The following is a 17,954-nucleotide window of genomic DNA, read 5'->3' on the forward strand; positions in this document are numbered from 1 at the left end:
TTTTACTGATGTAATTGATAATTCAGCTTCTAATATTCGAATCTGTAAACAAGTTTTTAATTTATCATATCATAATTTTGTATTATCATTTATTTAATTATCTATTTTAATTAATTGATAGATTAATTTTAAATTTTGTATAAAACCAAAACAGATTTTCATTTTATTATAAATTATAGTAAAAAAATAAAATAACTAAACCATTAATTAAGAAAAATTAATGCAATTCAAGCTCAATTTATTTTTGCTACTACTTTTCTTTGCTAATAGCATTTATGCTCTTAGCAAATGCTAATGTACTATAGATTCTTCTTCTTTTCCAGGTTCTAGTACTGCTCCACCTACGTCTCTTGTTTTATCTGCTGATAATGAAATTGTTGGAAATACAGATGTAGGAAAACTTATTGCTGTAGGTTCTATTCAAGTCCTTCAGTAAATTTTTTAAGTCGAAAAGCAATCAATTACAGGACTTAATCACAATTGCCCTTCTGGATATATTCCTCTTACAAAAGATGATATTACTACCATAATAGGAAGATCTGATATAATTTCTTTAGTTGGATCAACATACTTAAATCTTGATTTCACAAAAAATGTTTACTATTCTTCTACTAAAGTAAACGCAACAGCGACTAACGGTAGTGATAATAATTCATATTTCTACTTTACTTTAACTTTAGATAAAAATAATAACTTTGCCATAGGTAATTCAAGCACACACTGGGAATCTAAAGTAAAATCTACTATTTGCAAAAGGTCTTTATAGTCGTATTCTGTTTCTCTAAATGGCTATGAAGGTATCGATTTAGAAAAAGGGAAATCCTACTAAATGCAAATTACTAATAAAAATGTTGAGCAATATTACATTTATGATAATAATGGAAACAAATTTACCACTTAAACCTTCAATTATACTCATAATGGAGATTCTTAATGGGGATGCGCTACACTCCACTTCAAGCTATAACTCTTTGGTGGAGCTATTGCTGGTGATTGCCTTGCAATTTGGACTTATAATCAGATTGCCTTTAATGCCGATTCTAGCAGTTTCAATATGAATTCAATCAAAACGGCTGTCTTGCCAGGGATCAAAGCAAATATAAACAATGCATTCTTTTTCACTCCTGGCTCAGCTCCTATAGCTCCAATAATAGGAGACTCAAGTTCATTTTATGTCTGCTACTAAGTTTAGACATCAAAATAGTTGATGGTTTAGAAGGTATCAAGTACAGGTACTCCTATTGGAGCAGCTATTGATACTAAATAAACTGGGAGACCTTTCGATATAGTTTCTACAGAATTTGGCTTTGTGCTAATGGCAGCAGATTCAACTTAAAGAGCTTTCATATAAGCCATAAACAAAGATGGATCTTAGAGATGGCTTAGAATACTAATTAACAATGGAGATAAACCAGACAACCCAAAAGATTAAATTGAATTTTTCACTAATGAAAAATGTGACTTACCATTTGGAATGAATTGCATGTTCAATCCTCATAATGGTAGACTTAACTATGCTAGAGGAAAAATTTAAGCAATTTGGGCTCATTATAATCATTTTGGAAAGAATGGTGATGGAGGTAGAGATGATCACACTGGAGATACAATGATCAGCTTAGATGCTGATACAGGATATGATTAGAATATCTTTTGGAGTTGGGAAACTTCTCACTCTTTGTATTAGAATATGCACTATGATGGATAGAACTTATATGTTGCTTCTCTTGGAGATGCTTACCCAATGAATATTAACTTTAAAGTTTGTAATATTGATACTTTTTCATGTAAGGGAAGTAGTACTATAGTTTAAGGAAATATTCCAGGTGATGGTTATGGTGACGCATCAGGTAGAACTGGTAGTTTCTTTAGCATTATAGGAAACAGAAATCAAAAGCTATTTGTTTATTAGAGAAAGGCAAGCAAAGGAGGACACAATGGATCTGTCTCAACAAATACAGTAAATGAACTTGCTGTACTTAAGTTTGATTCCTAGCTGAAATATATTTCAACTACAACTCTTTTGAGTGGAGATCTAGCTTCTAGAGTAAATAGTATAAGATCAGTACCATATGGTAAAAATATTTTGCTTGCTTACTCAGTTATTCCTTCTTCTGAACTTAAAAATTTCAACCGTTAATACAGCGATGAGAAAGTAGACTAAGCTTATATTGCCTTGTTAAGTGGTGTTGATGGATCATTTTTAATAGAACCATAATAATTACCTGCCTTCCAAATAAATCCTGCTGATGACTGGAGAATACTAGAAAATGGAAGCATTGTTTATACATATATAGACAAAAATAACAATTTAAATATCTACTACACTCCTGCAATTACAATTCCTAATTATCCAAATCCGATTCTACCATATGATAGCATATATGGTTTTGGTAATTTTACAAATACATAATTGAAAACCCCTTTAAATAATTACAACAAAATTTGTGTTAAGTAAGGTGATTCAAATTGGAGTATTGTAGACTTTAGTAATAACCCATCAAACAGTAATAATTAATGTGTTTCTGGTAGCAAGTAAACTAGTGATTGTATCTCTATCTCATTTAAAAATAGTTTCAATAGCTTCTGTATATTTTTAATGATAATAACATTCCGTTTCTGATAAAACTCTATTTCAGAAATGTTTAATATTTATAATTAATTGCTTTATTTGGTAATAAATGATATGAAAAATAAAACTTTTGTTTTTAAATTTTAGCTGTTTTTTTTAAAATAATAAAAAATGTTCCATTTCTATTTATTAAAACAATTTCTCATTTTATTTTTGTAATTTCATTTATTGTACTTTTTAAAATGTTGAATTTTTAAACTAAACTATTAGAAAATAAGGATAAAATCCAATTATTTAACTAAAATAATACAATGATGGATTATTTCATTTTTTTAAAATAAACATTTCTTGATTTAATTAAAAGGCAATATTAGAAAAATAAGGTTTTTTTTAAAATTTGAATTTTTTGAAAGCCATAAGAGTTTTTTAAGTAAAATAATAATTAATACATACAGACAGAGCCAACTATATTCTCCATGCATTAATTCAATATGGCTCATCAAGGTAAAAATAACATAATCATTTTAAAATAATCAAATAAAAATAATCTAATTTAAAATTTGAAATTAATCAAATTAAGATAATTATTTAATGTCTATAGATTATAAAATAAGAGAAATGTTAAATAATAATTATATATTTATATAGTACCCTAAGGTACTGCCTTTTTTCAAGGCTACATACATGAATAATAATAAGATTTATTTTGAAAAGACTTCTATTTAAATTTTTATGATTTAAGATTTACATTCTCACCTCTTCAAAGTATAAGCTATTTTATAAATAATATTAATAATAATAGATAAAAATATTTAATATAAGAACTATAACCACCAATTTTATTGGATGTTAATTATTTTCAAAATTTAAAAATTATTTTAAAAAATAGACTTAAATATTAAATCAGAGAAATATTTTTAATCAAATCCACTTAAACATATTAATAATCTCAAAATTAAAAAAAAATTTAATTCTGTCTTACTAAAGTTTCTAGATGATGCAAGTGGTTACTTTTTTTATCTTTTATTTTTTTAAGTAAATAGATAAAAATGTAAAAATAAGCTATCTAATTAATGGTTATTAATGTAGAATGTATTTTTTTGAAAGATTTAAATTTATGTGTGAGTATATATTATTTTCAAATTCAATACAAATATCAATATAATTTATTTTTATTTTATATAAATTATCTATTTCTAATTCTTACAAGATTAAAAATTATCTAATGGCAAATTTTAGGTGTTATCTCAAAATAATTTATTTGGTTATACTTGTAAAAAATTTTATTAGTACTTACTTTTAGAACTCTATTGGCTAATTAACTTAAAGATTAAGTATATTAGATACCATTTTTCTATCAAATATTCCAAATTTTTTATTATTTAAAAAAAGTTAAATACTATTGACATTTTCTAAAAGTTTTATTAAAAAAAAATAAGTTTTAGATGTTTCTTTTAAATATATATATTTGAGTTCCAATAATCATTTTTAAAGAAATCTTTTGTGGTTGTGGCAATATATTTGATTATAATTAATGTTTAATTAATTAGAATTAATCATGTTTAAAGCATATGTTATAAACCTCCATTTTTAGAATTAATTTCAATCAATTAGCATAAAATTTTATTGAACTTTTAGAATCAATCTAATTTTATATAATTTTTATTTAATCTAAAATAAAATATATCATTCATGAAAATTTCAAGTTTTATACTAATAATTAGGCTTAAAAACACATAATTTTAAGAACAAAAGTCTCTCTTTCTCTAAATATTTTAAATATAATTTTAGAAATAAGAAAAAACATTTTAGAATTCTTTTAATGAGAATCTAATTTTTTTTTTCCTTTAAATTCTTTAAATAAAATATTGCTTTGAGCATCATAAGCTTGAGATTTTTAGATATTTTATATTAACTATAACTTATATTATTAATAATAAATATAAATTGCCATCAATTTTATAAATTAAATAAGATTTTTGAAATTTTCTGAAATGAATTTTAAATAAAGGTAATTAAGGGAATACATATTTAAAGATCTAAGTGTAGAATATTAAATATAATTAAAGTAGATTATTTATCTAAATTATTAATGCAAAATTTTCTTGTAATAATTTTAGTATTTTATAAAAAAAATTAATCTAATTTTAATTTTATCTGATATAAAAACTATAAATGTTAAAAACAATATAAAATAATGTTAAATTCGTCCAAAAATAATTGTTATCTTTTGGTAAATAAATAGATTATTTTAAAATTAAATTTAATATGTCTCATTTACTGAATATATATATAATCTATTATAATATTTATAATATTATTCTTGAAAAAAAAGGAAAAAGTTTAAATACAAATAACTCAGCCTTCATTATATAATATTCTAATTAAAATATTTTTAAATAAATATTGATATTTTATTTTTATTTTAATCAGTAAATATAATAAAAAACTTATTTAATAGTATTTTTTCTGCATTTGAATTTTATTTAAATATATAAACTATCTGCACATCTAATTTTTTTTTTAATTTAAATTTTAAATTTGATTTAATATATTGTATCTTATCAACACAAAAAAATTACAGTAAAACACTCAAAAAGCTTTAATAAACACAAAATGTTTTAAGAATTAATCTATGTAAAATAATTAAATCAGTATTTTTTATCCTTATTATAAAATCATCCTTAATTAAATTCCTCTTATACTATAGAATTGACGGTATATCAGCTAAAATTTGACATTTAAGTAGTAAAAGAATAATATAAAATTTTCACTTCATGTTTATTTTAGAAATTGTGCTTATTTGTTTTTCTTCTAGGATTTTTAATAAAAATATTTATTACTATTTATTTATTTAGTATTTTATGAAAAATAAAATAGTCTAATTAATAAAATTAATATTGTATTAATCTTCACTTAATTAATATTTTAAGAGTAAAAATTTTATGAAATTTAAATTTCTATTTTATTTTGTAATTATTATTTCTATTTTTAAGAGCTTTAACTGGTGTTAGTGTAAAATAATCTATTTTAAGAGATAGTCTATAAAATTACATGCTAATCATTAAAAGATTAATAAAATTATCTTAATAGTTGACAAAATAATAAATTTCATTCTAATTTTAAGATCGTCAGTGTTATTAATCAAAATAATCGCTATTAGGCGATAGTCTACAAAATTGAATGTTAATCATTGATGAATTAATAAAATTATCTTAACAACTAATAAATTAATTAAGTTCTTCTAATAGGCATTAAAGTTTTAGAATTTAAGCCAAACCAATCATCTGTAACAAAATATCTATTAAATATTATAAGAACTAAATTATCCAATCCATATTTAATAATAGTTAAGATATTGCTAATATCTGAAAATTGTGTAGTTTTTATGATTTATTGAATTTCTAGTACTTAAATATTAATAGTAAATGTAAAGATGTTCAAATTTTTTATTTATTATCTTTAAATATTAAAATTTATTCATAACAAATGAGCAAAGTTAAGTATAAACCCTTTATAAGGATAGATTAGAATGTAAAAATTGTATTTATAATTAAAAAATTTACTTAAAATGAATCTGTGAAAAGAGCTAAATTTCAAATTAAAAGCATAGTCATATTCACTTCAATAATTAAATAAAGTTGAGTTTATGGTAATTAAAAATTTACTGAATTTTTACAATTAACAAAAGTTTGATAGGATTAATTTAATCAAAAGAAATTTAAGATCGTTCATGCAAAAAACTCTAGATACTATGAAATCAATCTTTATTAGTAACACCTTCAAACTTCTAAATGCAAATAAATTTTAACATCATTTTTCCCTTAAATTTACTTCTGATAAAGATGTTTTGCTAATATAAATATTTATTTACCCTCAATTTTTTAATACATAATTAGCTATTAAAATTCAATCTTATCATTCATGTAAGTTGTAAGCTTGAAATTTAATATGTGTTTTTGAGGATTACTATTATTAAGTAAAATTATAATTCATTTGTGATCAATCATTAAATAAAATATGATATTTCTAATTACCATAAATTAATAGTTTGATTTACTGATATTTCGTTGGCTATTTCCAAATAATCCTTTTAAATATAATAGATAATATTTTAAATGTATATTTAGAAATATTTTTTTATTAGAATTATTAAGTTTTTATTATTATTATTTTAAATTATAACAGGGCCTTGTCTTCTCTATAATTAATTAAAGGAAATAGATATTAAATTATTAGTTTTAATTTGAATAAAATCTTAATTTTAAGAAAAATATGGATGAAATTAATTCCTTTTTAATTTTAAATTAAGTTTTAATGCGATTAAGATTTATCTAAAAACCATCAATTAATAATTTATAAGATTTGAAAATTTTTAGTTCAAGTAACAATCAAATAAATGGAGAATTTGGATTGGTATTTTATATAACTAATGGAATATATTAACAAATATTGTGATCTAAATAAAACATTTTATATCCAAGTGAGTTAAAAATTCATGAATTGAATCTAAAAAGAATATGCTTACCAAATTTGATAATAATATAGATTTAATATAATATAATAATTAAATGTTCCAGTTAACTAAGGATAATGGCCACTCTTTAAAATAAGATAAAAATAACTAATAATTAGAATTAAGCTTTTTAAGATGAAATAGGTGACTCAAATAATCAGCTAGTCTACAAAAAAAAATAAATTAAATTTTTTAAAGTCTTTAAAAATAAAGATTTTTGCTATAGATAGAATAAAAGTTACACTACTATATCTTCATTATCATCAAATATTAAATTTAAAGTAACTGCGTATTCTAAAACAATAAATTTTTTTATTTCATTTATTTTTTTTATGAAATATTATTCTAAAAAAAGTTAATTATATCTCAAACAATTTAAAAAATAAATATTTTGTTTTTCAACATAGGTAAATAATGTGTTAAAGTGATTTGATTAATATTTTGAATTGCCTTTTTCTAAATTTTTGATGTGCATATTATATTTAGTAAGTAAGTAGATTAAATCAATGGATGTATATTAACTAAAAAAAAATTCAATTAATTTTTCAAGCATTAGAGAAAAATCGACTACTTAGTTTCTCTTAAACCAGTAATTAGCTAATTTAGAAAAGAATTACTTAACTTGAATAAAAGATAATCCGGTTTTTCATCTAATTAATCTAATTTTTAATTTAAAATACAGGAGCTAATTTTTCCACTCATTTCTTATTAATTTACTAAAGCTATTTTATTCCTATTAATTTAATTACTTTATTTATATCTTCATGTAATAACATTTAAATACTGTAAATCCTTTTGAGATATCTAATATTTGCCAATCAGAATATGTGAGATTTAAAAAATATAAAATTGTTTATAAAATATTTTGTTTATTTTTAAAATCCATTAATGAATATTATTTAGAAGAGTTTTATGCACTATTTAAAATTATCTACTTCATACTCAATATTAAATACAAAATCTTACTTAACTTTTAAATTATTAACTAAAGTTAAGATTGAACTTTGTTCACTGATATGATTAATATTAAAATTTTTATAGATGTAATAGATAATTCAGCTTGTAAAATTCAATTCTGTATACAAGTTTTTAATTTATCATTATTAAAAATCAATTATTTGTTTAGCTATTTTAATTAATTGATAGATCTATTTCTTTAATCTATTTTGTATAAAAACAAATCAGATTTTCATTTTATAAAAATTATAATAAATAAATAAAAATAATAAACTAAATTATTAATTAAGAAAAATTAATGTAATTCAAGTTCAGTTTATTTTTGCTACTTCATTTCTTTGCTAATAGCATTAATGCTCTTAGTAAATGCTTATGTACTGTAGATTCTTCTTCTTTTCCAGGTTCTAATACTACTCCACCTGCATCACTTGTTTTATCCTCTGATAGCGAAATTGTTGATAATATAGATGTAGGAAAACTTATTGCTGTAGGCTCTATTCAAGTACTCAAGTAAATTTTCTAAGTTTAAAAGCATTCTAATGCTGAACTTGGTAACAATTGTCCTTCTGGATATATTCCTCTTACTAAAGATGATATTACTACCATAATAGGAAGATCTGATGTAAACTCTTTAGTTGGACCAACATACTTAAATCTTGATTTCACAAAAAACGTTTATTATACTTCTACTAAGGTAAACGCAACAGCAACAAATGGTGGTGATAATCAATCATATGAATACTTTACTTTTTCTTTAGATAAAAATAATAACTTTACTATTGATAGATCAAACACATTCTGGGAATCTAAAGTAAGATCTACAATTTGTAAAAGAAGCTTTTAATCATTTACTGTTTCTCTAAATGGCTATGAAGGTTTCGATTTAGAAAAAGGGAAATCTTACTAAATGCAAATTACTAATAAAAATGTTTAGTAATATTACATTTATGATAATAGCGGAAATAAATTTACCTCTTAAACTTTCACTTATACTCATAATGGAGATCCTTTATGGGGATGCGCTACACTTAACTTCAAGCTATAGCTCTTTGGAGGAGTTATAGTTGGTGATTGCCTTGCAATTTGGACTTAAAATTAGATTGCTTTTAACGCTGATTCTAGCAGCTTTAATATGAATTCTATCAAAACGGCTGTCTTGTAAGGAGTTAAAGCAAATGCAAATACTAAATTCTTTTTCAGTCCTGGCTCATCACCCATAGCTCCAATTATAGGAGACTCAAGTTCATTTTATGTCTATTACTCAGTTTAGACTTCAAACTAGCTGATGGTTTAGAAAGTTTCAAGTACAGGTACTCCGATTGGAGCTGCTATTGACACTTAATAGGTTGGTTAACCTTTCGATATTGCCTCTACCGGATTTGGTTTTGTAGTAATGGCAGCAGATTCTACTTAAAGAGCTTTCATATAGGCTATAAACAAAGATGGATCTTAGAGATGGTTAAGAATACTTATTAACAATGGATTGAAACCAAATAACCCAAAAGATTAGATTAAATTTTTCACCAATGAAAAATGTGATTTACCATTTGGAATGGATTGCATGTATAACCCTCATAATGGTAGACTTAACTATGCTAGAGGAAAGATTTAAGCAATTTGGGCACATTATAATCACTTTGGATTTAAAGATGACGGAAGCAAAGATGATCACACAGCAGATACAATGATCAGCTTAGATGCTGATACAGGCTATAATTAGACTATCTTTTGGAGCTGGGGAACTTCTCACTCTTTGCATTAAAATTTGCACTATGATGGATAGAATTTATATGTTGCTTCTCTTGGAGATGCTTACCCTATGAATATTAACTTTTAGGTTTGTAATATAGATACTTATCAATGTAAAAGTAATAGCGCCATAGTTTAAGGAGATATACCTGGTAATGGTGGCGGTTGCGCATCAGGTAGAATTGGTGGTTTCTTTAGCATGATAGGAAACAGAAATCAAAAGCTATTCATTTATTAGAGAAAGGCAAGCAAGGGAGAACATGACGGAGCTGTCTCAACAAATACAGTAAATGAACTTGCTGTACTTAAGTTTGATTCCTAGTTGAAATATATTTCAACTACAACTCTTTTGAGTGGTGATGTAGCTTCTAGAGTAAATAGCATAAAATCAATACCCTATGGTAAAAATATTTTACTTGCTTACACAGTTATTCCTTCTCCTGATGTTCAAAATTTCAACCGCTAATACAGCGATAACAAAGTAGACGAAGCTTATATTGCTTTATTAAGTGGAGTTGATGGATCATTTTTAGTAAAACCAACCTAATTATCTACCTTCCAAATAAATTCTAATGATGATTGGAGGATACTAGAAAATGGAAGCATCGCTTATACATATATAGACAACAGTAACAATTTAAATATTTACTATACACCTTCACTTACAATTCCTAGTTATCCAAATCCTATTCTACCATATGATAGCACATATGGATTTGGTAACTTTACAAATATCTAATTGAAAGTCCCTGTAAATAACTATAACAATGTTTGTGTTAAGTAAGGTGATTCAAATTGGAGTATCGTAGACTATAGCAAAACCATATCAAGCGTAGCAATTGTATCAAGTAGTAATAATCCATCAAATGGTAATAATCCCTAAAATGGCAATAATCCCTCAAACGGAAATAATCCCTCAAACGGCAATAATCCCTCAAACGGCAATAATCCCTCAAACGGCAATAATCCATGTGTTCCTGGTAATAACTAAACTAATGATTGTATCACTTCATTTAAAAATATCATCAATAACTTGTGTATATTTTTAATAATGACAACATTCCTTTTCTGATAAAAACTTAATTTCAGAAATGTTTAATGTTTAAAATTAATTTGCTTTATTTGAAGCAAATACATAATAAATGATATAAAATATATTATTTTGTAAATTTATTTCTCATTTAGTTTAGCTCTTTATTTTATAAATAATAAAATCTTTTCCATTTTTATTTTATTCAATCTTTATTTTTGTGATTTTATATTTAGTACTTTTCAAAAAAATTGAAAACTAAACTGATGAATCAAATATTAACAAATAATAAAATTTAATTATAGCAAGATGCCATTCAAAAATTCTGTCGTTTGGAATTCACTTATTATGAAATAGATTTTTTAATTATTTATTAAAAAATCTGATTTTGATATTTTATAATAGAATTATAATTAATAATTTAATTTATTATAATTTCATAGATAAGTAATTTTTGTATATCGAAATTTTTAAATTTAGCTAAATTTTACTGTTAAATTTTCTTTAAAAAATTTAATATCCCTTTTTTTATAAAATATATGTATCATTTTGTTATATAGTCTATTTTTGAAAAAAATCTAAATTTTTAAAATTAATTTCAATTAAGAGATAATATAATTTATCTAATTATATTTCTTTGAAGGTTAAAAATTATCTAGAGATATATATATTAACAAAGTTATTTCAAAATAAATTATTTGATTACACTTGTAAAAAATTTTATTAGCAATTACTTTTAGAATTCTATCGACTTAATAACTTAAAGAATAAATTAAGTAAAAAAAATTTTTCTATCAAATATGATAAAAAAATTGAATAATTTATTATTTAAAACAGTTAAATACTATTGATATTTTCTAAAAGTTTTTAAAAAAAATAAGAATAAGATTTTTCAATAAAATAAAATACTTAAAATATTTTAAAGTTATTGTCGCATAATTTTTATCTTAGCTATTTGAATTCCATAATAATTTTTAATGAACTTTTTAGTGGTTTAAATTGTGGCAATAAGAGTGATTATAATTTGTGTTTATTTATTTAATTAATTAATTAGAAGTAAACAAGTTTAAAGAGTATGTTATGAACCTCAATTTTTAGAATTAAATTCAATAGATTGGGATAAAATTTTACTGAATTTTTAGAATCAATCTAATTTGATAGTATTAATTTAATCAAAAGTAAAAGTAAGATAAGATAGATCATTCATGAAAATTTCAAGTTACATCCTAATAACTAGGTGTAAAGTCAACTGATTGTAAGAATAAAAACCTCTCTTTCTTTAATAATTTTAAATGCAATTTTTGATATAAAAAAAAATATTTTAAAATGTTTATTATGAGAAATAAATTTTTATTAATCTAAATTTTTTAAATACAACATTGATATGAATATCATAAGCTTGAGATTTATTAGTATTCTTATAAATTAAATCATATTAACTATAACTTCTTTTATTAACAATAAATAAATTGCCATCAATTTGATAAATTAAAGCATACTTTTGAAAAATCCTTGAAATATATATTATATGAAGTTAAGAAAATAAATATTAAAAAATCTTTTTTGGGTAAATGTAAACTATAAACTATAATTAAAATAGATTATTATCTAAATTATTATTGTAAATATTCTTATAATTATTTTAGTATTTAATATAAGAAACTAATCTAATTTTAATTTTATCTGATATCTAATCTAAAGAATGTTAAAAACCATTTAAAAAATGTTAAATTACTCCAAAAATTAATTTTAGTTTTTAGTTAATAAATAGATTATTTTAAAATTAAATTTGTCATGTCTCATTTTCTGAATATATTTGTAATCTATCATAAAAGAAATTTAAATATAAATAACTCAATCTTAATTTCATTATATTCTAATTAAAATGTTTTAAATAAATATTTTATCATATTAAAAAAAAAATACATTTAATTTATAACTTGATTGGAATATAATATCTTCCTTTCAAGCATTCATTTAGATTGCTTTCTGACATTAGACGATCGATATTTTAGCTTACAATAAGAAAAATTAATTAATCATTATTACTTTTTATGTGATGAATTCTATTTGATTAAAACTATTTACTGTTAATGATTAATATCTTAAATTAAATACTAGAAACATTCCTTAAAGTTAATTAATATTTGATATCATGATCTTACAATTAAAACAATAAAATCTAGAGCTTACTATGAATACATATTTATAAATAAAAATACATAGAGATCTTAAATAGAATTAGGTTTATGCAACCATAATATTATTTTTATTTGAGTTGTTAATAATATAAAAAATTTTTTTAATTTTTTAATTTTATATTAAATTTTCTTTTGATTTTAGTTGAAAAACTAGCTTTAAAGTTATTCAAGTGTATAAACAATAATATTTTTTGAATGTAGTAACTATATATCAAGATTTATTCCTTTTTTTATATATATTAATAATTTTTTTCATGTAGAAAATATTTTAAAAGTATTTTTTCAAACTACACATTTAACTATCTGTTATAGCAGATAGAAAATTGAATATTTATTATTTTATTTAACTTAACAAAATTTTTATTGATATTTTTATCATAATTAGAACCAAATCAATGGCTCTTTTTAGTTCTTAATGTTTAAAGTTATTCAATTGTAAAAGATGATAATTAACCTGAATTCAAAGTTTAAGATAGGGGATTTTTGAAAGTTAATTATAAAAATAGCTGGCTGACTAGCTAGCTAACAATAATATTACAATCTAATCCACTAATTAATTTACTGAATTTATTTATAAATCAAATAATTAATTTACTTATTTTTGTGTTAATAAAGTAAGCTTTGACCTTCATATTTGGTTCATAAAATATATTGGGACTGTTTAGATTAGAAATCTTAAGCCATTTTATGTTAGGATTTCAGAAAATTTAAGTTTAACTTTTAATATCGATTTTAAAAGCTAAGTAGTATTTTATACATGAAAATTTACACTTCAATTAATATTTGGATATATTCACTGATTATTTAAAATATTGATTCTCGACTTGAAATTAAATTAAAGTCAAGCTTGAACTCCATTCTTCTTAACTGATTACATTAATATTAAAAAATTAGATGTGGATATTAATTAAAGATTCTCATTTATAGATGATTTTAATTTTATCTTATTTATACCAAATTTTTCTAAAATAACTAATTTTTTAATCCATTACAATTCACAAATCAACTTATTAAGAGTAATCATCAAACTTCATCCTTTTAAATTGAAAGTATGTTTTCCTTTTTATACAAATTATAATCAATAAAAAGAAAAATAATTGAAATAAATAAAAAAACATATGTAAGTTAAATTAAGTTTAATTTTAATTCTTCTTCTATTTACTAATAGCACTTATGCTCTTAGTAAATGCTAATGCACTGTAGATTCTTCTTCTTTTCCAGGTTCTAGTGCTATTACACCCACATCACTCACTTTATCGACAGATAACGAAATTGTTGGAAATACAGATGTAGGAAAACTTATTGCTGTAGGCTCTATTCAAGTACTTCAATAAATTTTCTAAGTTTAAAAGTAATCTAGTGGAGGACTTAATCACAATTGCCCTTCTGGATATCTCCCTCTTACTAAAGATGATATCACTGCTATAATTGGAAGATCTGATGTAAGCTCTTTAGTTGGATCAACATACTTAAATCTTGATTTCACAAAAAATACCTACTATACTTCTACTAAGGTTAATGCCACAGCTACAAATGGTAGTGATAACAACTCATACGTCTACTTTACTGTATCTATAGATAAAAATAATAAATTTATTATTGGTAATTAAAGCACATACTGGGACTCCAAAGTAAAATCTACTATTTGCAAAAGAAACTTGTAGTCGTTTTCTGTTTCTCTAAATGGATATGAAGGTTTCGATTTAGAAAAAGGAAGATCCTACTAAATGCAAATTACTAATAAAAATGTTTAGCAATATTACATTTATGATAATAATGGAAACAAATTTACCTCATAAACCTTCACTTATACTCATAATGGAGATTCTTAATGGGGATGCGCTACACTAAACTTCAAACTCTAACTTTTTGGAGGAGTTATAGTTGGTGATTGTCTTGCAATTTGGACTTAAAATTAGATTGCTTTTAATGCTGATTCTAGTAACTTCAATATGAATTCTATCAAAACTACTGCCTTGTCAGGGTTCAAAGCAAATGTAAACAATGGATTCTTTTTTAGTCCTGGTTCAGCACCTATAGCTCCAATTATTGGTGATTCGAGTTCGTTTTATGTATATTACTCAGTATAGACATCAAACTAATTGATGGTTTAGAAAGTTTCAAGCACAGGTACTCCGATTGGAGCTGCTATCGATACTAAATAAGTTGGTAAACCTTTCGATATAGTCTCTACCGGATTTGGTTTTGTAGTAATGGCTGCAGATTCAACTTAAAGAGCTTTCATATAAGCCATAAATAAAGATGGAACTCAAAGATGGTTCAGAATACTAATTAACAATGGTGATAAACCAGACAGCCCAAAAGATTAGATTGAATTTTTCTCAAGTGATAAATGTGAATTACCTTTTGGAATGACATGCATGTATAATCCTCATAATGGTAGACTTAACTATGCAAGAGGAAAAATTTAAGCAATTTGGGCACATTATAATCACTTTGGATTTAAAGATGATGGTAGCAGAAACGATCACACTGGAGATACAATGATCAGCTTAGATGCCGATACAGGATATAATTAGAATATCTTTTGGAGCTGGGGAACTTCTCACTCTTTATATTAAAATTTACACTATGATGGAAAAAATCTTTATATAGCTTCACTTGGTGATGCTTATCCTATGAATATTAACTTTAAAGTTTGTAATATTGATACTTTTACATGTAAGGGAAGCAGTACTATAGTATAAGGAGATATCCCTGGTAACGGTGGCGGCTCCTCATCAGGAAGAATTGGTGGTTTCTTTAGTATCGTAGGAAATAGGAATCAAAAACTATTTATCTATTAGAGAAAGGCAAGCAATGGAGGGTATAGCGGATCTGTCTCTACAAATACAGTAAATGAACTAGCTGTACTTAAATTTGATTCCTAATTGAACTATATTTCAACTACAACTCTTTTGAGTGGTGATGCAGCTTCTAGAGTGAACAGTATAAAATCTGTAGCGTATGGTAAAAATATTTTACTTGCATACACAGTTATTCCTGCTTCTGAAATTTCAAATTTTAATCGTTAAAGCAGCAATTACAAAGTAGATTAAGCTTTTGTTGCATTATTAAGTGGTGTTGATGGTTCATTTTTAGCATAGCCAACATAACTGTCTTCCTTCCAAATAAATTCTTCAGATGACTGGAGGATACTTGAAAATGGAACCATCGTCTATACATATATAGACAATAGTAACTCTCTTAATATTTACTACACTTCTCCATTAACAACACCTAGTTATCCAAGTCCTATCTTACCAGCTGATAGTATTTATGGGTATGGTAGTTTTACAAATTCTTAACCAAAAGCTTCATTAAATAACTACAATAAAGTTTGTGTTAAGTAAGGTGATTCAAACTGGAGTATTGTAGACTATTAGGACTCGTCAAGCAGTAACGGAAATACTCCATGCAGTACTGCTAGTGGCTAAAACAATGAATGTAATAAAATCACATATGATAATATTATTCACAGCATGATATTGTCTATAATTATATTGACATTGTTTTTATGAGAAATTAAAAAAGAATATGTCTTTTTCAAAAATTAAAAACTGTTTAAATAGTATATTACTTTGAAATAATTAAATAGTCTAATTATAATATAAAAATTGATAAATTAAATTTGTATGTTTTTACATTTATCTAGTTTTTTTCGTAAATATATAAATTGTTGTATAAAATACTCAAATTAATACTTGATTTTTCTTAATTTTTTTAATAATTTGTATATTATTTATTAAAACCACAAATTAGTTGATGGTTTAAAAGGTTTCTGGTACATGAATACTGATTGGATCTACAAACGATGCTAAATAGGTAGAAAATCCTTTGATATTATTTCAATAGGTTTTGATATGTAGTGGTGGCAGCAGACTCTACTTAGAGAGCTTTTATTTAAACAATTTACAAGATGGATCTTAAAAGTGGCTTAGAATTTTAATAAACAATTATAAGCCAAATAGTTCTAAAGATCAAATAAAAATCTTTTCAGTTAATAAGTGTAACCTTTTGGAATGGTCTCTATGTATAAACTTCATTATGATAGAATTAACTATGCCGAGGAAAAATCTAGACTATATGGGTTCATTAAAGTGGTTTCAGATTTAATATAATTAATTCTAAAAATGGGCACACTGCTTATACTATGATCAGTTTGGATGCAGACATAGATATAGCTATAATATAATTTGGGTTTTGTATATTAAATAAAGCTAAGCAATAGAAGACAAGCAGATACTACCTAAACTAACTCAGTCAACGAGCTTACTTTTATTAAGTTTGATTCTTAGGTAAAATACATTTCCTATACAGCTCATCTAAGTAGTGAAAAAACTTCTAGAGTAAATAGAATAAATCAGTAATTAAATGTAAAATATTAAACTTGCTTACACAGTAATTCCTTCTTTTTAATTAACAAGTTCCAATAAAATCCAATCGCTAAAAAAGTATAGATAAAGAAAATTTATCTTTTATTGGGTTTTATGGGTCAATCTTAGCATAAATGGCGTGGTTATATATCTATATAGATTCTTTATGATTAGAGGGAGAATACTGGAAAACAGAAGTGTTGCTTATACATATATTGACAGCAATAAAAATTTAAATATATACTATACTCCATCTTTTTTAATAATACCCAATTATCCAAATCCAAAATTGACAACATATATTGGGTTTTGTAGTTTTGTTAACTTGAAAGTCAGTATTCAAATTAACAACTATAATAATTTTTGCTCAAACTTGTTGATTCTAATTGGAGTATTTAGACTTTTGAAGAAATTCATCTAATAATGGAAACATTGGTAATAATGTTCAAAAAATTTATAGATAATATTTCAAATTATAAAACAAATATACATGAAAATAATAATAATGATAGACAGATCTGAGAGATAGATGTCTAAAAATTAAAATATGACCAAA

The 17,954-nt window shown here is 23.6% G+C and overlaps 3 protein-coding genes across 3 annotated transcripts; all 3 read left to right on the top strand. All coding sequences in view use genetic code 6, as the record gives it.

Moving 5' to 3' along the window:
* Positions 1-220: 220 nt before the first annotated feature.
* On the top strand, positions 221-2,620 carry TTHERM_00344330 (hypothetical protein; the record flags this gene model as incomplete). The annotated part of the gene is made up of 1 exon (XM_001018478.2): positions 221-2,620. One exon carries the CDS (start codon positions 221-223, stop codon positions 2,618-2,620), a length of 2,400 nt encoding a protein of 799 aa, XP_001018478.2.
* A 5,720-nt stretch (positions 2,621-8,340) lies between these two features.
* Positions 8,341-10,863, top strand: TTHERM_00344340 (hypothetical protein; the record flags this gene model as incomplete). Its single annotated transcript, XM_001018479.1, has 1 exon — positions 8,341-10,863. The coding sequence occupies one exon, from the start codon at positions 8,341-8,343 to the stop codon at positions 10,861-10,863; it is 2,523 nt and encodes an 840-aa protein (XP_001018479.1).
* Positions 10,864-14,140: 3,277 nt separating this feature from the next.
* TTHERM_00344350 (hypothetical protein) lies at positions 14,141-16,543 on the top strand (the record flags this gene model as incomplete). Its single annotated transcript, XM_001018480.1, has 1 exon — positions 14,141-16,543. The coding sequence occupies one exon, from the start codon at positions 14,141-14,143 to the stop codon at positions 16,541-16,543; it is 2,403 nt and encodes an 800-aa protein (XP_001018480.1).
* Between the last annotated feature and the right edge of the window lie 1,411 nt (positions 16,544-17,954).

This window comes from Tetrahymena thermophila (assembly GCF_000189635.1).
Source record: "Tetrahymena thermophila SB210 genomic scaffold scf_8254597, whole genome shotgun sequence".
Lineage (NCBI taxonomy): Eukaryota > Ciliophora > Oligohymenophorea > Hymenostomatida > Tetrahymenidae > Tetrahymena > Tetrahymena thermophila.